At 41.2% G+C, this 24,161-nt stretch overlaps 1 protein-coding gene across 1 annotated transcript; it reads right to left on the bottom strand.

Moving 5' to 3' along the window:
* Positions 1-19,232: 19,232 nt before the first annotated feature.
* Positions 19,233-23,284, bottom strand: LOC149265351 (glucan endo-1,3-beta-glucosidase 11-like). The gene is made up of 3 exons (XM_089429324.1): positions 22,642-23,284; positions 19,909-20,996; positions 19,233-19,670 (listed from the first exon to the last, which is right to left on the bottom strand). The coding sequence occupies exons 1-3, from the start codon at positions 22,709-22,711 to the stop codon at positions 19,584-19,586; spliced, it is 1,245 nt and encodes a 414-aa protein (XP_089285450.1). The 5' UTR covers positions 22,712-23,284; the 3' UTR covers positions 19,233-19,583.
* Positions 23,285-24,161: the final 877 nt, after the last annotated feature.

The raw sequence follows: 24,161 nt of genomic DNA, 5'->3' as shown, positions 1-24,161 counted from the left end.
CTTTGGAACTCTCACCCAATTTTCTCAATTTGCACTTGATTGGTTCTTAGATCACATTAGAATCGTCTTGTGTTTGAGAATTCTCTTGCATAGATCACATTTGCATAATTAGAATTCTCATTTTCAGAATATGAATGAAAAATGTGCATAGATTACATTTGCATACTTTTCAAGTGAATTGTGCTTAGATTACCATTGCATAGTTTACGTTCTGAAAAATCAATTGTAGATTTAGATCAGCTTTCTTTGATTTGAATTTACACAAAAATAAAAATAAAAAAAATGGTTTGGAATTGATTTGCATTAGTTTTTCTTGATAAAATTAGTGCATTAGAGAATTTGTTATATTTTCTCTTAGTGATCAATTTTTTGCATTGTTGGAAGTGAATGGAAACTCTCTCCTTACTTTAGTTAGGATTCATCGAATTGAAACGGTTACATTATCATATTCGATTGCATTCAGTTGAGTCGGGTCATAACACCATTGGTTTCATCTCCATTTACCCATTTGAGTAATAACAGCCTTAATAACACAGCGCTTAATTAAAATTCATCTAGTAATTTTTACGTTTCTAGGGCTCTGAAACACCAACATAGCTTAGGCTAGTGTCTTGGAGTAGGAGAGTAATTAACTCTCCAAGACAGCAAAACCAAACAAGTAGCTCATCTTGTGGTAGGATAAATCCAACTGTTTCATTTGTACTCTGGGAAAGCTCCTCTTAAAGGAGAAGCACGTGCTCGTGTCCGAACCAGTGAGGGGATTAATCCTCCCTCGTTGGGAACGACGCCAGATACGCACGTATTACAAACGGTAAACCTCGGATTAACCATTGTCGAGGAGCCAGGGGTCACTTGTCGGTAAACCTTGGATTATTGTCAAGGAGCCGGCAAGGGGATTGAGCTTGATACTCTGCCCTTGCGTGCTGTCGGAGTGTAGACTGTTCCCCCAGGTGCATTTGTTGCTGTTGGTGACCTTAGTGACCATTATCTTTAGGGTTCTACCCAAGGTGACGGTGGAGGGAAGATCCCACTGTACCTGGAGCAGACGTCGGCTAGACTCACTTGGATTTTCTGGGGGGTTCACTTCACTCGAGACGGTTAAAGTGGAGGAACTTGGTCCAGTCTATTCATTAAGCAGGTTGTCGGGGTAACTGTTCCACCCGCCACTTCTGTACTGAATTCTGCAATGTTGGATTTCATTACCAACTAGTGTTTTCGGTCTGGAAGGTTACTGTTTGTGTGTGGTTTGACTCCTAGATTTGATAGCGCGTGTTAATTTGTTTGTTTGTACTTTTAGAGACCATAGGTGTGAATTTTGAATTTTAATTGTTAGGTGTGAATTGTGAACTGTTAATTTTCGTTTTAGATTGTTAATAAAATTCACTGAAGTTGAATATAATGGCAAATGTTCCGGAATTTACCAACCTAGGAACCCCTCCTAACGAGAATCCTAGTACTTTTCCTTACTTTGGAAATGTTGGTCCTCCTTATATGGCTACTTTGTCATTACCTGGATTTACAATAGGTTTACCGATATGGTTATTTTCAACTTCGTTGGCCCAAAATACTCCAATTGTTCCATCTCAACCGGATGCTTCACCTCAACAGAGTTCACCATCTCAACATCACCAACCTTCTGTGGACCCTTTACCTTCTTCGCCTAATTTTTCTTCCTCCATTTCTTCCTCTTCGCTTGGTAAAAGCCTTGATGCTAGTAACCAAGAGGCTAAGAAGAAGAAGAAAGGGAAGAAGAAGAAGAAGAAGAAGAAGCAAGATAAGAAAGAAGTCAACCAACCAACCACGATTGTAAGTGTTAGTTGTGTTGAGGAAAACTCCGACATGCATCGTAAACCGAAATACCCTTGCAGGCTATGTAAGGGTGACCACTTCCTTGTCAATTGTCCTGGTATACCAAAGGTCTTGGAAGTATGGTCAGAAAAATCTCATCAACTTTCCGTTGATCCATCAACCAGTGATAGTCAGGTTCCTGGGAAAAAGGGTAAAGTTAGGTTTCCTTGTAAGTTATGCAAAGGGAGTCATCAAACTCACATTTGCCCTCACATGGACAAAGCCTCAACATTGTTGGAAAACCTTACTGTTCCACAGCAAGAATTTCCAACTGGTTACCGTAAACTTTCTCCCAACCTACCGTCAACTGACGGGGTGATTGATCTAATTTCAAGTACAGTCGATCAAACTCTTCCATTGGAGAGTGAAACTCATGTCACTCAGGTTGATGATCCGTTAGTTGATCAAGTGGTCGATTCAATTTCACATTCGGTCGATCCCACTTTCCATTTAGAGAGTGAACTTCATACCGCTCAGGTTCTTCTTGTTACATCAGATTCTTCTACACCAGGGGGCATTTCACCTGTTTCTATAGAAACCCCTCCAAGCACTGAGGTCTTTTCCTTTGATTGGAATAGACTGACAGAACCTCGTCTTCCTTCCTCCATCCCTTTTCAAATCATTGTCAAGACTGGTGGTAGGGACATACATCATACTCAGGTAGATGAGGGTGCTTCTGTTAGTATTTTATCCTCAACTGTTTGGAAAGCTTTGGGTTCCCCTCAGCTTGCACCTATTACGCAGAATCTGAAAGCTTTTAACAGAACCATTTGTGAACCTTTAGGGATCCTTCCTAAGTTTTCTATTACCTTGGAAGGTAAAACTGTCTGTATTGATCTTATGGTAGTTCGAGGTCCCTTGGATTTCAATTTACTCCTTGGGCGAGACTATGTTTATGCAATGAAAGCTTTCGTATCGACACTCTGTCGCATGATGTCTTTCCCTCACAATGGAAATATTGTGACTGTAGACCAGCTTTCGTTCCCTAGTCTTGTCTCAACTACCAATAATATGACACCCCTAAATGTTCCTGATTCTAACGTGGTATCTACCCTACCACGGGTTAATTATGTGGCAACCGGTCCCATGCTTTCAGTTACCGATGTAAGTGAGCCTCTCACTGTTTGCTCATCTTCCTTTGATTTAGATCCGGTAATTGACATGGAAAACTCTATGGGGTTACTTGAACACGATGTTCTTATCCCTTTTGATTCCCTTGACATGTGTTCCTTCCAAAGAAGTATTCTTCCTTCTGATGAAGACCTCTTGGAAGCCATGATCAAGGTGTGTCCATTGACATGCCTTTCTTCCAGTTGGAAGCCATGATCAATGTAGCGAGGATAGTTCCTTTTCCTGTGCCAACCTCTTTAAAAAATGAAACAGGGTGTTGCGAGGATAGTTTTTCCTGTGCCAACCTCGTTAAAAAATGAAACAGGCTGCAGCGAGGACAGTTCCTTTTCCTGTGTCAACCTCGTTAAAAAATGAAACAGGTGTCCGCGAGGATAGTTTTTTCTAGTCTCAACCTCGTTAAAAAATGAAACTGGAAGTCATGAACATAGTTCCTTGTCTTGTGTCAAGCTCATTAAAAAATGAAACAAGGAGTGTGAGGAAAGTTCCTTTTACTGTGTCAACCTCGTTAAAAAATGAATTAGTGGGTGCGAGGATAGTTTTTTCCTGTATCAACCTCGTTAAAAAATGAAACAGGTGTTTACGAGGATAGTTTTTTCCTGTATCAACCTCGTTAAAAAATGAAACAGGCTAGCATGAGGATAGTTCTTTTACTGAGTCAACCTCATTAAAAAATGAATCAGCTAGATTTTAGGATATGTAAGTAGATTGTAGAAAGTAGGATTATGAGGATAGTTCCTGTTACTGAATCAACCTCGTTAAAAAATGAATCAGGTATGAGGATAGTTCCTGTTACTGAGTCAACCTCGTTAAAAAATGAATCAGGTATGAGGATAGATCCTGTTACTGAGTCAACCTCGTTAAAAAATGAATTAGGTTTGAGGATAGTTCTTTTCTTGTGTCAACCTCCTTAAAAATGAAACAACTCCCTTTTCAAGTTAAATATTGAAAGTAAACCTTCATTCCTTTCATCCATCTAGTTGAATGTAATGAAGCCTGGGGGGCATGTACCTCATTTCGCATCATTAAACTGGGGGCATGCGAAATTTTTGAGCATAGTTCCTTGTCTTGTGTCAAGCTCATTAACAAATGAAACAAGGGTAGATGAAGTAGGTAGATTGTAGAGTAGTTATGAGCATAGTTCCTTGTGTCAAGCTCGTTAAAAAATGAATCAAGGTTTTTAGAGTAGAGTATTTTAGGTAGATTGTAGAGAGTAGTTATGAACATAGTTCCTCATCTTGTGTCAAGCTCGTTTAAAAAATGAAACAAGGGTTTTGAGGATAGTTCTTTTCCTGTGTCAACCTCACTAAAAAATGAAACAACTCCCACAAGTCTTTCCAAGATCTTGAAAGTAAAGCTTCATTCCATCCACCCCATTGAATGCAATGAAGCTTGGGGGGCATGTACCTCGTTTTGCGTCATTATGTTGGGGGCATGTGAACTTATAACAAGCATAGTTTTTCATTTCAAGCTTGCGTAAACATGAAACCGAATCCGAGCAAATCCTCCTCTACTTGAGTCGAGAGATTGACTAGATCTCATAAATGTTAAGTTGTATATTTAGGTTAGTTATTTCAGTTTTTGCATAATTTTCTTACAGTTTTAGGTCAAGTCTTTCAAATGATCTCGTTCATGAACCTTCATTTCATCCAACTGGTTGAATTAAATGAAGCTGGGGGGCATGCGCTCTAGCAGTTACGCTTAGGGGGCATCAAGCACAGTTTTCTCTCTGTTTCAAGCTTGTGTAAAAATGAAACTACTTTGAAGCATAGTTTTTATCTGTTTCAAGCTTTTGTAAAAATGAAACCTATCTCGAGTCAATTTTGGTTATTTTCAAGACTCGTTAAACTCATGAAAATCCCGAGATTATTTTGCTATCTTTCATTCTCGTAAAATAAATGAAAATGCCGAGTTCTTTCCGTCTTTTCCTGCTCGTAAATTAAATTGAAAGTCGGCCATATGAGTACATTTTTATCCCTTTTTCGAACTCATTAAAATTTATGAAAAAGTGAAAACCATGAGTACATTTTTATCCCTTTTTCGAACTCGTTAAAACTTACGAAAAAGTGAAACCTCAGAGTCATCTTTTAAGCCCTTTTCTGACTCCTAAAATATGAAAAGATTGCCGAGCGTTTCTTTTACACTCGTTAAAACGGAATTAAAAGACAGTCCCCTTATAGCCCTTTTCTGACCGTAAAATCAGGAAAAGATTGCCGGGTTTTTGTCGTTTCAAACTCGATACGGAAATAAAACGACGTGTCTTTGATCGCTTTTTACTTTTCAGGTCAGTGGCACTAATTATGAAAGTACTCCTTGGTCGCAAGATCAAGCGGTTCCCCCAGGTATTATTTTATACTTTTTCGGGCTTGAGGGACACAAATCTACAAAAAAGTTCAACTTGGAGTCTTCTTAAGTTTTTCAGACTCTTTAAAATTGAAAAACGCCGAGTTTCTCCTATACTGGGCTCATTAAACATTTCACAGTAAAGGACCTGTTCAATTACAAACAGGAACGAACCACTCCTTCCTAGGGTTCGAATCAAAACTAGATTGGACTCATCCGAAGGATGAGCTTATAATCAAGCATATGTTATCCTCCTCAAGCTTGTTAAAAATAAAGAGGTACTTGCCAGAAATGGTGGGGGAAAAGAGAGAAGAATGAGCCTATTTGTTATCTTTTGTCTCAGAAGAAACTTTATTACCACTCTTGAACACGACACTTTTCATTCATCTGGGTTGGGAAATCCTCTACCTCTCAGTTGATCAAACCACTTTGAAAGACTTCAGCCGGGTTCCGGGGATTAACTTTGAGTCATTCATCACCAAACCATCTGTCGTGTCGTTATGTGTTCAAGAGGTCTGCAAGCAAAACTTTCATCTGCAAAATACTTGTCATCCATTTGACCATCCCTGAGTCAGTCCTTACAGCAACATTTCTTCAACTTGAACAAATGATTTCGTGTTGTGGGCTTGCCTGCAACGGGTCGCTTTCTATCGACATCAGCACATTATCTAGAGAGATGACTTAGAAATCGTCAGTACCTTGAAGTCTGCATGCATCAATGACAGGTTTCTCGCCTTTGACGTCAGTTTACATCATTGACTTTCGACCAAAGGATTCCGTGAAATGTTCGACATCAATTCATTCATTCACATCTCATGGATTGTACTGGGTACTTTGAGAACCATTGACATTACTGGTGGTCTCTCTCACACTTGTTAACAGTTTACATCATCGACTGGTAATCAAGTGGTTTCTACCATGTTCGACATCAACTCATTTATTCGCATGGCTAGAATCGTACCAATTCGGGAAGTAGAAGTGAAGACCTTGGATCTAGTTTCCACCATCCAGGCTGCGAGGAGTTTTGTATTCATTATCTAAGTAGACTAATCATAAACAGATGGCTGCGCCCATACTGTGTCTACGAAAGTCTATGATTATGATGTACTGCAAGATCATTCCTGTATCAGAGCAGTTAGTCTGTTAGTTAAAGTTTTGATCTGAGTATGGGAATGCCTACCTCAGTGATGATATAATCTTATACATGTATTTTGTGTTGAAAATTGCAGGTTCTGACTAGGCTCTCCACGAGATAATCCTTGAAATGATAAAGCGCTTCACCCTTCTTAGATAATACAAAACCCTAATCTATTACAGGCTTCGCACTTTAGGGGGCAATCTGTTACACTAAAAAATGTCACCATGACTATTTACAGTTAGTATGGCTCTATCAACAGTCATGCTATCCTCTTAGGCAAGTCATATGCCTTTGCTCTCCATGTCAAACTCCAAAAAGAGAGAAAGTCTTTATAAATGTATTTATCTCTGGGTACGCAGGTTCTCTCAACCTTACCTGTGGGTACGCATCCAATGTTCACAAAAGCTGCGTCTTTGGACACTCTGTATGTAAAGGGGCAGGTGCGTCCCCCTGTAAAGGTCAAAATGCGCAAGTTTCATCTTTAAAAAGTTACTTGTGGTCATTTCTAGAGCATTCTAGAAGGTTGTTCGACGTGTATTGAGCGCCTCCAGATGGTTCATGCACCCCTACCAAAGAGGAACTTATCCCATCAATAAGGGAGCTATCCCATCCAAAGAGGGGATTATCCCATTGATGGTGGACCTGATTAACTTCCTCTTGAGCACTATAAATACAAGCATTGGGCCAGAAGGAGAGGAGGTTGGAAGCTAAACATTTCTAAGGGTAGATGCTGCAGGAATTAGGACTCCCATTTAGAAGCTTGTGAGGAGAGATTGCCATCTTTGCTTGTTCTATTTGGAAGTGGGTGAGCTTTGTCAAAGTAAAGGAGAACTCTTGATGGACCCTGGGAGGGACTTGCACAACACCAAGGCTCAGGTTGTATTTGTTCCTTTTGTTACCTATTAATGCAAATGAGTCCATTCTTCTCAATAACTTGTTATTTATGAGTTATTTCATGTACTCCTTGGTCTATGTGTTAAATATGTTTTATTCTATGAGATTATCAAGTGCTATTTAATCGTTTGATTGTTAGTGAATGCAGGTTTCAAAGTGAAGGAGGAGCTCATCCAGATCAGTGGAGCTGGACTGCTACAACAGCGTTGGATTACAGGTAGGATCTAAACACTTGATTTCTTATATAGTAAATGCATGTTTAGAGAAGGATTGCTCTTGTTTGTCTTGTTTGTCACTAGAGAGTCTTAGGCTCCTAGGGAGGTTGGTTGTGTCCGCACTATCGACTCTTTCCCCCTGACACTCTGTCAGCCAGAGGATCAATTTTCCTGCAATTACCCCAACATTCATCAGAACTGAGAGTCAAATTTAAGTCGCCAGCTATCATCAGCGATTCGATCTCAAGAATTTGGGATTCAAAAATCCTTTCCCAAAAGGAAAGTCTGTTTTTATATGGAGCATAGACATTTAGCAAGTTGAGTGCAAAAGCTTGACCCCTGATAGATGCTGATATTAAAATTCCTGCACAGCATTTATAAGCTTTTGCCATAATCCAAGCTGGATCCCACAAGACCGCAAGACCACCTGACTGACCATTTGCCTCAGTGGCAACCATATACCACGTAGGAAACATTCTCCTAAAGAAAGCTATAGACACATAGCTAGGGTGCATGGTTTCCTGTATAAAGATGATCTTTGGATGAGCCATGTAGAATAAATCTTTTAGCGCATTATACTTAGGGGTTGCGCCCAAGCCCCTGATATTCATTGAAGCGAGGAAGGTCATTTAGATGACTCGCCAGCCACGCATGCTCTAAGAGGCTGAAACTCCGATGAATCCAGAACAGGAACTTCCACTAGAGATAAGTTTCTCACACCATGCTCAGTAACTACAGATCTCCCTCTAAAGTGACGACTACCACCCTTATATTTCTTCCTGACCGTGATATTTTTTGCAGATTTTGGACTTATGAAGAGATGGGACGGACTGGAAGGTTTATGAATGGTCAATGGTTCAAGTTCCAAAGACTTCCTATTGAGAAGAAGGTCAATATCGCTCTCAAAATTGTTGACCGGGGATTCTGAAAGCGAATTATCCAGAGAAAGCATGTGAATAGGATCTTTTCCTTGCATTTGAATAGGATCTTTCCCTTTTGGATCAGCAGGACGGGATTTGACAGGTGTCAGAGAAGAGGAGGATATCTGGATGGGAAGAGAGCCAACGACAATGTCCCTTTGATTCATAACAGGGGGAGAGGGAACCGGGATATCCTCCCGGGGTTCAGGAATTGGAGTGCAAAAAGGAGGCGAGGTGTTAGTATCAAGTCGACCAAGAGAGCCTTGAAGAGAGCAGCATGGGTCCGGCTCAGATTGAGGGTCGTGGATAGGGAGATTATGAGACAACATTTGACCAGGAGCCAAGTGATTTAGATTTTCCTGTTGAGACATCTCCCGAATGTCCAAAGAATCCGGGGAGCATTCAGACTCTGACTTCCTAACTTGCTTGAAATTAGACTTCTTGATTCTTCGGGAGAACCGATGACTGCAATTTTTAATCAAGTGTCTGGTTTTATGGCACAAGGAACACCTGAAGGGGATACCCCAAAAGTCTAATCTTTGATGGATTTTGAAACTGCCCCAAGCTATCTCCATATGATCAGGATATCCTCCTTTGTACGGCTTCTCTATAAGGATCCAAGCAATTCTCTTATCTTTCTCTCCTCTGCACCAGGGGTCTACATAAACAAACTTGCCTATCGAATTCCCAATTTTTGAGAGAGTTTCCTCTGACCATAGTTCCAGAGGCAGATTCGGAAGTTTCACCCAGATCAGACTGTTCGATGGGGTATTCTTTAAAGGATCAAAACCTATATACCATCGAGATAGGGCCAAGAAGCTCCTTCCAAAAACCCAGGGATTATTTAGAATAATCTCTAAATCAGATGCTTTTAGGAAATGGAAAGAGTACCATTCCTTCATAAGACGGGAGATGATAGGAGTATATCCAATCAGGGGTGACCATTTGTCCGTCAGCCACTTCCTCATGTCCGCATCACCCATTTCAGGGAATTGCCATTTCCCAACCAGAGCTAAATTTTTCAAACTGTCAATTCGTTCTGAGAGGGTGGCACCATCCAAAGAAATGGCTTTCGGGGGAGGTACTGTCTTAACAGGGTTCCTGGATTTGTTGAAGAAGAGAGATGGAGACCCATCTTTCCTAGAAAAAACCTTTCCTTTTTTAGAATTATGAAACTCTTTGCAGGCTGGATTGATTATCATGTCTTCCACCGTAGCTTGCCAGCCTGTAAAGTTCGAATATTTTTTCCGCGCCTCCTCAGCTTGGATAGTGGCCTGTACAAGCACCCTCGTGGCCGATGAGTCAGACCCATCTGCCATTTTGATGGAGGTTAGGGCGCAATTAAACCGACAGGTACTTTGAGATCTTCAAACACAGCGACAGTACAAGAGATATCCAACCCGTAGATTTCTTCTGAACAAAATCCCCAGATGGAGTAACTCCTAGAGGATGAAGAAATTAATAGGACAGGTCGGGATAGATCCAATCCGTAGATCCAATCCTGACAAAAGGACACAGCTAGATAAGGATAATTAAGAGTTCCAGCAAGGTGAGATCTCGGGATCCGAAAGTTAGAAGGCTCCAGAAAGGGAAATTGAAGGCGGTAAGACCAACTCTCTAGAAAACGCTTCTATTGATAAGACAGGAAGGGACAATTCCATTCCATCAGTCGAAGACTAGAAATGAATGGGAGAGATATGATGTACTGAGCCATATAAAAAAGTACTAACAAGTACAGAAGACACAACGGATATGGGATGAACTAGATGACTATCCAAAAAGTTTTGAATTTTTCAGATCGCCGGAGAGATAGGTAATGCCAAAAACTCAACTGGTATTCCGGCAGCCATTTTAAAACAGCTTTGAGTGTCAAAAACCAGATTAGAGCTGTAACACTATGCAGAAGAATGGTTTAGACAATCAATACAACAACAAAATGGCTGGAACACGCACCACCATTTACCAATTCTAATGCGGAAATCTGTACAGGGACTGTAAATAACTATAGAATTCTTTATCTTAACAAGAATTGACTTCAACATTTTTAAAACCAGAAAATTCGCATAGATTGATTCCTATAATGGATAACAGTTTACTACAGAAACTAATTAAGAACAACCTTCATCTCAAATCCAAATATCAGATAGCATAAGGAAAGGACGAGGCTAACCTTTTGAGCTTCACCGTTGCAACGGGAGAGGGCGTCCAATAACATTCCAAAAACATCCAACAAAATAGCAGAGAACCCCTGAGGTCGGAAGGCCCGAAAAAAAAAAACAAATAATAACTGCTGGGAGAATGTCTATAGAGAAGGATTAGAACCTTTCAGGTCATCCTCCTGGCGATTTTTACAGAGAAACCCGAGGCCGTAAGGCCCGGGATTGGAAAAGGAAAACCAGATGATAACTGCTGGGGGAATATGAATGTAGAACCATACAAATCACCCACCAGGCGTCTTCTTGCAACGATACCGGCTCTACGTGTCCGAAGGATAGGATGGAGGTGCATGCAGGAGTCTACAACTGTATGTAGGGTGGTGCAGCATGTAGAAGAGGCTATGAATCCCTACCGAACCAAATACCAATCAGCAGCTTGATAAGGGTCTACAGATGTCTATAGGGTGGCGCATAAAGGATGACACCCACCAAAACCGGAGAAAACCAATCAGCTGCAAAAGGTCTTGGATCTCCCGAAAGTTGCCTGGCTCAAATGCTGACGAGTGGCTGGACCCTGTAGAGGCTGTGTAGTGGCGGCATGTTCTCCCTAGGATGCTTACTCTCCTGCGCTCCGGCTCGGCTCCTTCACGCTAGGAATTCCTATGGATAGCCTCATTGAAAGAGGGAGGTTAGGAGGATAAGGATGTGCTCCTAATTTAGATTTTATCATGCAAGCATAACAAATGCACAATGACATCTTCACTAATGCTATATTTTTTGCTCATGCAATTTTTGGTGTAATTGCCTATTAACAAAGAGCAAATGATACTAATGTAAAAAATCATTGTTACTAGCAAAGTGATAATGCTTCAAGTCACATTTTCTAATAATGGAATTGTGCGATGCAATTTAAAGTTTATTTGAAATCATTATTCAATTTGATATGTATGTCTATTTTGGAATAAAACTTCCATAATTTTAATTTAATTATTAATAATTTTTAGGTGATGGCAAGGATTTAACCTCTATAGAATATTTTAAAATATTCATACTAATATACAACATTTATTTCCAAAGTAGTTATGTTTTTTTTGTCCTTTTAATTCAATTCATTAATTAAAAAAAATAACATGCAAACAAGTGTCATATAAAAAAGTTATTGCTTTTTAGGCTTGTGGTATTGATAACCCACGGTATTGTAACAAAGCCTATACACAGATTAAGAACCTTCATGATAAAATGGGGTGAATCTTTACCCTTAAGAATCTTGTTACATATTTTTTTAAATATATCTATGTTTAACTTATATTAATTTTTTCCAATAATAATAATTATTATTTTAAATAAAGCTATAATTTAGTTTATTCTTATATTTTTTAATTCTAGCCATTTAGGATGTATGATTAACTAAGTCTTTTGATGTTTATTGGCCTTTGCCATTTAATTAATTTATATGACTGAAATAATTTAATATTAATATAACCCATCTTAAAACCAATTTTTTTAAAATACTAAATAAATTTAAAACATTTAAACACACATTTTTCTTTTTCTGGGGAAAATAGAGTTCGTAATTTCTATTAAGGAGTAAATAATAGAGATTACATGTTGTTGATGCCAAGGCATATGCGGAAGTGTGGCATTGACCACAGTTCTGAGATGTTACAAAAATTCTAACCAGTAGGTGTCTCTTTGGATACGATGGGGCTGTATCCATACAGTATAAACAGAAAAAAAACTTAGAGTTCAGTAAAGATGTAAAGAGTTGAGGTGTATAACCTCCGGTCATGTACTAAAACAAAAATAATAGTAACGGTCAGGCTATGCCGATTATGTACAAAAATTTCTGTATATCAAAAATCTTCAGATGGGGAGGCTGCCCCCTTGTTGGAGACCATCAATGTATGGACGATGATAAAACCTGTGCATCCCATCTGGACTGTATTCTTCGATCATCCAATCACCTAAAGGCCGATCCGCCGCTTCTTTCGAGAGCCGGTCAGCAATTGAATTTCTTTCCCTGTAGATATGAGAAACAGTGATCCGGTCAAAATGTGTTTTGAAAAAAACAATTTCTTCCAAGATATGTTTCAAAGAATAAGTATGACAGACGGATTTATTATTTGCCCAGTCAATCACTATCTTTGAGTCCCCAAATATTTGTATTTGTCGATAATTTTTAGATAGTGCAAAAAATAGAAGATGTCTCAGTGTAATAAGCTCAGCATGATTATTGGTACCCCGCCCGAGTCCCAGTCTCAGGTGGAAATAATGTGTATCAGTGACATGAAAAAGTATACCCCCTCCACAACCAAGATCCGATGCGGCCCCATCAAAGTAGGCCCAAGGCATGTCCCTGTTGATGATTTCGGGCATGATATGTCTAGGTGGATTTGGTTTTGAATCAAAAGGGATTTCTGAGTAGGCTGCGCAGATGGAAGGCGGAAGGAGCTGCCAGTTGACCCTGCCCTGCTCGAAGATGATATTGTTGCGGTTGATCCAAATATACCAGGACACAACTAAAGGTAGATTTCTAGCCTTTTCCGAGGACACGGCAGTCCACCAATGCGTCCAGGCAGCTTGTATATCATTAGCATGCCAGACAGTGGGGATATTGAGGGTCTGTGTGACCTGCTGCCAGATCGCAATAGTGGTCTCGCAAGTGAGAAAGAGATGAGTTGTAGATTCCTCCGCCTTTCTGCAAAGAACACACCAGTTCGGACCAGCAAAAGCTCTTTTTTTAAGATTGTCCCCAGTAGGTATTTTATTTGCCAAGATATTCCACATTAAGAGTCTGGTCCTAGGCTGAGCTTGTAGCTGCCAGATATCCGACCACCAGTTTATGAGAGTTTCAGGCTCTCTGTCTTCAATGAGCTTTATGTAGCCCAACTTAGGTGCATAAGAACCAGATTTGGCCGGTGCCCATATAAGTTCGTCATCCAGCTCATGTAGCTTAATATGAGATTCCGTGAGTGCCTGTATGTATCTTTGCCAAATATCAGTCCATTCGTCAGTCAGATGCCACTGTTGATCCGTTACCCATGCCTGAGTGAAAATGGTGGATCTGTGTGGATCACCAACCTGTGCCAGATGTTTGATGCCCCTATTGTTGAGGTGACGGATAAGGTCGTCCGGCAAGAGATGAGCGTTCCCAGACCCAGGCCAAGGGTCAAGCCCAATACGAACTTGTGTACCATTACCTATTTTCCATAATAGATTATCCTTGATGAGAGGCATTGCTTTTAGGGTAGCTCTCCATATAGCAGAAACACACTGATGGTTCCATGAAGGTCTGCGGAGCCAATCAATGATGTTGGATGGCCATATGTATTTATAATGTATAACTTCAGCCCATAAACTATCCATCTTAAGGAGAGACCAGCCCTGTTTTGCTGTTAAGGCTTGAGCAAATTCAGAGAGGGATTTAAGTCCCCATCCACCCCATTTCTTAGGCATGGATACGAGGGACCATCTTGTCCAAGCAAATACCTTACCCTTTTTATTTCCATTCCACAGGAATCTGTAGCAGAGTTGTTGTATTTTTTGTAAGATGCCCTTTGGAATCCATGTGAGGGACATCCAATAAACAGGTGTGGCCTCCAGTACTGATTTGATCAACTGTAATCTGCCTGCTTTTGACAGAAAACGGTGGTGCCAGCATGTAATCCTTTTTTCAATTTTGTTAACCAGCCATGCCCAGTGTTCAGTTTTATATCCATCCGGCCTTAATCTGAAACCAAGATATTTAATACCTTCCAGTAGGTTATTTTCCAGATATGGGAAGAATTGTTCAGCCAATTGAGATTCCTGTTGTGTACATCTCGTCAAAGATCTGGTGGACTTGTCCCTGTTAATCTCCATGCCCGTAGCTTTACAGAAGAGAAGGAGAATGTGATATAGAGCAGTGCTATCTCTGATGCTGCCATTGAGGAAGATAAGAATGTCATCAACGAATAATAAGTGTGTTATGGAGAATTGATCAGTAATCTTGAGGCCGCACAGCTCCCCATTCCGTTTTGCATCCGCAATAAGCCTACTCAGGCCCTCCATAACTATAAGAAAGAGTAGTGGGGAGAGTGGGCATCCTTGCCGGATACCTCTGTTGATGTAGAAGCGATCAGAGGCTGCTCCATTTATGAGAATGGCAAACGAGACAGAGGATACACATCCCATGATCCAATTAATAAACATATGAGGAAAGCCCAGATGGGTAAGAACCATTTTCAGATATAGCCAGTTAACCTTATCAAATGCCTTTGAGAGGTCAATTTTTAAGGAAACACCTTTTAGGTTCTTCAACTTAATGGAATGTAATGTTTCCTGGGCAGTACCAATAGCTTCTTGAATATGGCGATTTTGAAGAAATGCAAATTGTTCTGCGGATATATGGGAGGAGAGAATCGGCTTAATGCGATTTGCAATGATTTTGGCAATGATTTTGTAGAGGCAGTTACAGAGGGATATAGGGCGAAAATCATTGAAGGATGTGGGGTCATCGGATTTGGGTATCAAGGCAATGAAGGTCTGGTTCATAGGAGGGTGGATGTGCCCCGAGATCCGGCTTTCCTCAACAACTGCTAAAAGATCCTCTCCCAGAAGTTCATAGAAGGCCAGGTAGAATTCGACAGGCCAGCCATCCGGTCCCGGGCTCTTGTCTCTCTTGAACCATTTAAGTGTACTTTCAAGTTCCTGTGCAGAGACAGGATTGGTAAGGTCTTCAATATCATCCTGTCCAACGAACCGAGGGAACTTTTCTGCAACTCTAATGATATCTGGAAGGTTAATATCATTCGGAGCCATGAAGAGCCTCTTGAAATGTGAAACCCCTAAGCCTGCCAGTTGCTGGTGTGTGGTAGCCCAACCGCCTGATTCCATTGGAAGCCTCCATATGGTATTTGAAGCCTTTCTGCCATTAGCCATGTTATGAAAGAATTTAGTATTACAGTCCCCTTCTTTGAGCCAAATGGCTCTGCTTTTAAGTCTCCACTGCTCCTCCTTTTCTTGTAGTATTTTTGCTTTTTGCTCAAGCAGTTGTTTTAGAAGAGTTTTGGAGGCTTCCGAGAGATAACCCGTCCCCTTCTCATCAGTCAATGAGGCTATCTGTGCTTCGGTATCTTGCAGTGTCTGCTCATCTCTGTGCCTCTTTGATTTCGCCCAGTGCTCGGTTAAGCCTTTGAGATTTCTGAGTCTCTCACAAAAATCAGAAGCTTTTCTCTGTTCCCGCAGAGGGGGCTGAGCTGCCCAGAAGTCCGAGACCATCTTGATATAATCCGGTTCTTTGAGATACCCGGCAAAAAATTTAAAGGGGGACCGCGGCTTCGAGTTATGCTGACTGATCTGTAGAAGAATCGGATGGTGGTCAGATAGCCCCCCTGTGCCCACCCATTGTCTGTAAAGGGGGCATATCTGAATGAGTTCCTGATGCATCATAAACCTGTCCAGACGCCGCCCCAGAGCAGCCTCACCAGTGCGCTGATTGTGCCAGGTAGGTAGCTTCTTGTTCATGGGGATGTCCACAATATGGTTTGAGTCTAGGAGCATTTGCATTTGTTCCGCAATGGGGTCACATTGGGCGTTATAACCCCAGGACTCTCCAGCTCCTAATGAGAAATTGAAATCCCCCCCCATTACAGTATTCTGAGTAATATGGCCCCCATTGAGAAAATCTTGCCAGAAGGGGAGACGATTCTGGTTTGGCCCATAAATATTGATAATTCTGATCGGTATACCCAGATCACCTAGGATAATATCCATACCAAGAAAACCTCTGCCCCCCCAGGCCGAGAGGGGCCTACAATTCCGTGGGTTGATACCAATGAGTAGTCCACCAGATCGCCCACACGCATCCAGTCCATGCAGAGTCCATCCAGGGAGCAGGGATTGCATACAACGCACCGCCACCTCAGCCGAGCATAGAGTTTCTTGGAGGAAAATGATATCACATCTAGAAACATGAAGAAGTCTTTTCAGAGCCACACGCTTTTTGGGGTTGGCTAATCCCCTGCAGTTGAAGGAGAGCCAGATCATGGATCACCACAAGTCAAGGGCTCAATAGCTCTAAGTGCCCGTTCAATAGTAACCTGTCGCCCCATGGCGACATCAGCAACGGCATTAAGCTTTGCCGAAGATAATTGAGAGGGTCTACCACGCTTCTGTTTGAGATGGCGACCAGGGGATGATCCCAGACCCAAGGAGCGGAGTCGAGCTCGAGGTCTAAGGTGGTAGTGGTGTGAGCCGGATGCACCCGGAGAGGATGGGGTGTCCGAACCACCCATGATCAGATCGTGCGAGGGAGGGGTGGTAGAGAAGGTGGGTGGAGGAGGGGCAATGGTACAGAGAATGGAGGGGAGAGACACATTAGCAGATTGTGGAGCTTGTACAGATGAATGAACGAAAGAATGCATGTTCATAGAAAAAGACTGAGAGAAAGTGGGAATGGATTCATTACCCGGACGAGAGAGTGCAGTCTCCGTAGGTTGAGAAGCATTTACAGCAGTCTTTGAGCGAGTCCTCGGCGGTCCAGATGCAGCCAAGTCCTTCCTGCGAGCAGCTTTTGTAGCGCTGTCCCCTTTCTTCGTGGAAGGGGTCTCCTGTTGGTTCTGTGCCTGCTCCATAGGAGTGTTATCTCCATCATGATGAATTTCAGTGGCCGGTTGACGAAGTCCCTTGGCTTCCTCAGTAGTCACCCTCGAAATCAGTGGGCAGTCCTTGTAGAGGTGGCCGACTTTGTGGCACCTACGACAACGGTAAGGAACTCCTTCGTAATCCAGAGGCTGCTTGCGTGATACATGATTGTGATGCAGAGTAATTTTTTCCACCAATCCGGGCCTGATATCCATATGGACTAGGATTCGAGCCATAGTCCTATTTCCAGTCTGCTCATATGACCTGTCGTGCTCCAGATAAGTGCCAAGAGTGTCCCCAATTAATTTGAAGGTGTACTGGTTCCAGAATTGCCATGGTAGCCCAGGTAGGCGCACCCAAATGGGCCCTTCCCCCAATTTTTCACGTTCAGGGTCAAAGAGGGGATCCCATCGCTTGAGTAAGACCGGGGCGAGCTCAATGTGCCAAAATTGGGAGAGAACCCACTGTGTGTATGCGGGCCGCTGAAAATGGAGGGCGAACCAGCCTCTAGTGAGCACCATTACCTCTGGAAGTTCTTTGAAGTAGGGTCCCCAAATCTCTTCCACCCAAAGTTTGAGTCGCGCCGCAGAGTATGTTCGGCCCCGAACTCTGCCAACCAGAACCTTGTGGGCGGCTTCCATAACGTCCGGAAGAGGAGCTTCAGGCCCGATGTTGATGATGTAGTCCGGATCTATAGAGCGGTGGCAGCGGCCATTCGTCACCTTTTCAGAGCGTCTGCCGAAAGGAAAGCCCTTCAGTGAATTGCGGCACGGGTCCGAGGTGCTGTGCTGGGCGGATGCAGCGGAGCGCACCGGCAGAGGCGGAGTGGTGAAGGCCCCGGAGAGAATCGGAGTGCGGGGGGAAGTGTAACTGGTTCCAGGAATGAGCGATGCGGAGGGATGGATGGAGTGATGTTGAGCCAGCGGCATAAATGATACGGATGGAGAGTGAGAGCTCGATGGAGGTGGAGGCGGAGGGGGCGGAGTTGAAGCAGGTCGAGAGTGATACTGCAGTGGGGCGTCAGGGAGAGGAGAGCTGAGAAAGCAGGAGCCCAAGAGTTGTGCCGTCGCAGGGGAGAGGGGGGGGCAGTCGAGGGGCGAGGATTCCACGGGAGGTAGAGCCGGTGCTTTGTTTTTCTCAGATGCGGACAAGTGTGGCAGTTGAGACGGAACACCCGTCGATAATCCAAGTGCAACGCTCCGCGGCAGCAATAGCGGCCTCCTTGTATGTGCCCAGATGGCTTGATGCGGCATGGGGTCCGCTTCATAATCGACAAGCTCCTCATCCCCCATCATAAACTGTCGGTAGGGAGGCGGAGACGGGGTTCGATTAGGGGTCCGTCAGCGGGTAGAGAGGGAAAGTCAGAGCGACAGAGAGCGCTCAGGGGGGACCGCAGAAAGAAACAAAAAACCCGTGAAAACCGAGAGGGATGCCGCGACTATGCCGACCGATCACACCAAAACCGGAATCCATACCTGTTAACCGCCATGGATCGAAGTTCAGCAGAAAACCCTAGCTAGGGTTCCACCATATTCGCCGCCTGGAGTTCCTAGTTCCTCAGATATCTTTTCATCCGAATTTTTCAATAGTTCTATTCATTATTTCTACCACTCTGATAAACACACATTTTTCATTTTCAAAACTTAATGAAAATAAACCTACATTAATTTATTTTCTTCGTACACTTTTTCCTATTATTATGGTGAATTTTTTTCATATATATTTTTGTTATCATCTTCTCTTTTTCTGAGGGAATTAATGTTTTAATCGTATTTTTTAATTAGTTATTAACCTTGTATATTTCATTTATACGTTATGGAATGTACATAATACAATTAATCTTAATGTAAGGGAAAAGATAGGTGGAAATGCGTTTTTACAACATTTAAAAGTAAATGTTAATTCAGTTGAGTTAGTGCTCCAAATTAAGTTCCTTTTTTGAAGTGACAAGAGATCAAACAATGCATAATAGGGTAATAGAGTTATAGAAGCAGAATAAGATTTTGCCTACATGTAATGGCAACAACAGAGCTGATGTTGATGAATGTAACGTTACAAATCTGAGATTCAATGTCATCACCATGAATCTGAGATTCAATGCCATCACCATGTATGTGACAACAGTTACTCGTTAATAAGTGAGGATGCTCAAGCTGTCATGATTTAGTATAGAAGCAGGTGCTGCTTGCTGATTCACTGTCAGCACTGTATATTTAGTGGCATTTCATAGGATTTCGTCTGAATTTTCGTCATAATTTGGAGCTGATGTCGAATGAAGGGAAACATGTAAATCTCTGATGGACTTCCCTGGCTCCAATCATGGCCGAAACAGTAGAAAAACAAAGAAAGTGGAGAGGCCCAAAAGCTGGAGATGATTGTAGAAGGAAACAACAGAATAGGTTTCCTGGAAATGACAGTAGACAGAGTTACAATCAGAAAAAGTGTGTCACAATTTTGTTCTTCTAAGCTTGCATCGTGATGAAATAATAAAGACAAATGCCACATATAGGGAAGGAAATCTAGAAGAAAATACCTAAACATTACAATTCCTTTTCGTTAAAATCAAACAAATATTTACTATCTTTTTTATTGTATATAGAGAAGATCACAAAATAGAATGGAAAAGAAATAGATAATGATACCTTGGCAGAAGAGGATGGACCATCAGCAGCAGTGGGATAAGAAGCAGTAGACACAGTTCTAGTAGAACCAGTAGACAATGTTCCAGTTGATTCCAGATAGTAAACTGCTGTTCCATCTGGCTTATAGAGCCCATAGTTCCTCTCCGAGGTTGCGCCAGGCTTCATGTCCTCATTGAATAATGCAAATAGGTAAGCCTGCAAAACAACTTTGGGTCTCAAAGGAGTCCCTTGGTTCTGAGCCAGCAGTTTAAGTAGATTCCCATTATAAGTCTGGGCATTCTGAAGAGTTGCACCTGCTTCATCAGCATCACCCATTGAAGGCCATCCAGTTTCAGAGACTGTGACTTCTAGATTAGGATACCCCAGTGCAGACAGTGCAGAATAAACAGCATCAACCTGTGCATATAACATGTTGTTATAGCTAATATTATTGTTGGGGTCAACAACACCTGCATTTGGTTGGAATAGGACATAATCCAGGGATATCTGGCTTGGATTAGCCTTGTATGCAAAGAATGGATAAACATTTACGAAGAAAGGAGAATCAATCTGAGACAGGAAATCCAAAAGTGGTTTCATTAGGCTCGTCAGGTCTGATGTAAAGGAACCAGCAGATGGTGGATATGAATTCCCAAGTACACCAAGAGAATGGGGAGTAGTAATTTTAATATCCGTGTCTGCACCGATGCTGACAAGGGCCGACTGAATGTTTTTCATTGCAGGAACCAGGTTTTCCATTAACTGTGTATCAGTTCCTGTGTAAACTTCGTTCCCCACTGCTATGCATGTTATCTTAGTGGCTGGTAAGTAGGCCTGAATGTTTTCATTCACCCATTCAGTGGCTTTAGTTGGATCTGTCATGTTGCCAACATTTTCATTCCCAATTGCAACAATCAATTCTATACCAGTGTTTGCAAATGCTTTGAGGACTGTCTCATTTGCACTAAAGATTTTTACTTTGTTGATATTCCTAGACTGCAAAAGGCCCACTACTACTTCTGGTGATGGCAAATTGTCTGCAACTTGTCCATAGTTGATTCCTATTGCGGAGGAACTTGTGTTGGACGCAGAATTTGAAAGAGCCAGTCCTGAAAAAGATTTACATAAAGTGTAAGAAGCAGTATCCTAAAGTAAACAGAAATGCATGAATTGGGACATTTTCTACAGACTAGGATAAATCACAGTAAAAAAGTGGTGGATATCTCGGATAGGCTATTGTATAAAGCACTTCCAACATGCCAATGAGGAAGACAAATGTTAATAGTAGATTTTATCATGCCTTTTATGGCTCAATTCTTCTCCTCCATTTCACTTCCTACCAGAAACACACATAATGGCATACTGAAGACCTCTCAAACCCCAATGAGAATATGGATGTCTAGCAAAAAAATAATTACGTTTCAACCTATTGTTTAGTTTCACTGCCTTATCAAAAAGGCTCACAAAAGAAGACATATCAAAGATCTCTGAAACCTTAAATGGATGCTAATGAGCATAGATTTATGTTTCAACCCTGAGTTTGGCCGACTCCAAAAAGCTTCAAGCAGAATGAAGATTCTTTTGGTGTAAGGAGAGCCGTGGAGAGCAAATATAGTGAAACCATGTTTTATTTTTCCTCTACTATTTGTATCAAAGATTGAACCTCTGAAAAGGATCAACACTCAGGAAGGCGCTAGTATCAAAATTACAGGAGACCTCTAGCTCATGACCATAAAATCTTAAGATTCATGAAAATGAGAAGTCATGTCCACATTTATGAGCAGTCGATGGAAACTTCAGCCGTGGTGAGAACTTATATGCCTAACAGGCACAGAATTTTGAATTTGCACCCCACTAATGAGAACCTAAGGCCATGACTCTCCTCAATTCCTATTTCTTGTTCAATTGATTCAGAATTATTGCCTATCAGTCACAGAATTTTGAATTTGCACCCCACTAATGAGAACCTAAGGCCATGACTCTCCTCAATTCCCATTTCTTGTTCAATTGATTCAGAATTCTTGCACGCTTTGTAGAGGCGCTTCGCCTATGCAGACTAACGCACAGCATTCAATTTTTCTCTGTCTCCGGTCGATGAATCTTCAAAAAGGGAGCAAAACTTGAAAGAATGTAGAATACCGGGATCCGATGGTCCCACTCTGTACATCGAGGTCCCATTTATGCATCAAATTGCCCCCCACTTAAAACTTCCCCGCAAGAACTTTGCAGCAGAGTGTGCAAAGAAAGAAACTGAAGTCAGAATCAAAGACATGAAAAATCCAAATTGAAGAAGATATGACGAGTGAGAACATGGGTAGGGTACCTAATATGTACAGAGTTACTTTTAACAACTTCAACAATTCAAGATTAAAAAGAAAATAGAAAACTCTAGAGAATGATACATCTTTATATAAAAATATCCTTAGGCTTCATAACTGCTAAATGCTAAGATGCTTTTCATGGGAATTCAGTCAAAATTCACAAATGGGTGAGAAGATGGGTGACTACACAGACAGACTTGCCTTTGCACCCAACTCAAACTGAAAATCTAAGGCTCTGGAAATGCCTCCATAAAAGCACACTAACGAAAGAAGCAGAGCACTGTAAAGTGCCAATCCAGTAAGGTCCTAACCAACTCGTCTTGTCATCTCAGGCATCAAGAATTCCATACTCTGTTTCACAACCCACAACCAGAGTCCACAAGCAGATACCCACATGCAATGCAGTGAACAACAAACAAAAACAAACACTTACCAGAGAGCAAAACCAGAGCCGACAAGCAGAGCATTCTGAGGTCTCCATTGCCCATTACTGAAGCTCCCATTGCAGCAGCCTCCTCACCTACAAATCTCCTCGCGTGCAAGGAATTGCGAGAAATTAATGCTGTGGTTCTCGCTGTTGCTGTACTCAGAATTTGTGGGTTTTCCAGGATAGCACAAATTAATACTGTGGCTTTTGCTGTTGGTGTCCCGTCAATTTCCGAATCTGGCCTTCTGCCGTCTTGGGTGACATCAGCTTTTCTTTCCCGACGAAGATTTCCGGTGATAGTGATCACAGTGTATGTTCTTTTCTTTCAAAAAGAGTGTATGTTCTTTTCTTTCCTCTTTTGGAATGGCGGGTCTGTTACCGAATTTGTTCTTGGGAATCTAGGTTAACAGAGGAAACGTGAAAGGAAGAATGTCAAGAATATCTGAAGCTCTTGCAAGAATGTGATATAAGGATCCAAAATTTAATGAGGAATTTGAGAAATCTCAGAGATATCTGTAATGGAAATTGAAGGGCTTATCCAAGTATTGTTAATTTTCATAGGATATACTAGAATTTATAGGTTGGCAGATTGATTGGACGGTGTTCCGACATCAGAGGTCTGTGAAAAGAAAAGTCCAGATTCAGCACAGTTTTCAATGAAGATATAACAAGAATACACGACACCTATAAGGGGATGCAAAGTCCCATCTGTCCAGGGCAGTTAAAATATCAGATGTAAAGAGTCGTTAAATTGTCGAACTACTCTATTCTATTACTATTTAGGCATGCGAAAGATACATAAATTTAAAACCCTGAATGTAAATCACTGTGACATTTTTATAATTTATTTGGTCGCTAGAGGCGTGCGAAATTTTGTATTTTTTCGCTCCCAAAACTAAATCGATATAAATTAGCTTTATCTAGAGAGGTTAAAATTTTCGGAATTTGATAGATATTTTTTTCAAAAAAATTTGATAGTAAAAATATTTAAATAGTATTTTTGATGATGGAAAAGTATTTAGTGCCATTAAAAATTTCTGGAATATTTGAATAATATTTTTGATGGTGGAAAAGGATTCAGCACCATCAAAAACTTTGATCTCTCGAGACTCCTAAATTTTGAAACTTGAAATTTCGACCGGATTTTATCAAAATTTTGCTAGAATTTCTTTTATTTTTTGCAAAAAAAAGGAAACCTCCTTAGACTACGAGATTTTTATATGTTTTAAGAAGTTAAAAACAAATTATATTAGATGTGTTGTTTAGTTTTTATTAATCTAATTAGAATTTTATGGGGAGGGTTTGAAGATAAGAGTCATTTTGGAGAATTAAGCTATCCCAAAGTGTCTATAAGGTTGTTGTTGAAAAATTTCTTTAGAGACCCCTAAATTTTGAAACTTGAAATTTAGACCAGATTTCATCAAAATTTTGCTGGAATTTCCTTTATTTTCTACACAAAAAAAACCTCGTTAGACTACTAGATTTTTATGTGTTTTAAGAAATTAAAAACAAATTAAATTAGATGT

This window comes from Pinus tabuliformis, chromosome 6, assembly GCF_031772625.1.
Source record: "Pinus tabuliformis cultivar Carrire ecotype Pingquan chromosome 6, CPIR1, whole genome shotgun sequence".
NCBI classification, from domain to species: domain Eukaryota; kingdom Viridiplantae; phylum Streptophyta; class Pinopsida; order Pinales; family Pinaceae; genus Pinus; species Pinus tabuliformis.
This window is presented reverse-complemented; position numbering and strand designations above follow the sequence as displayed.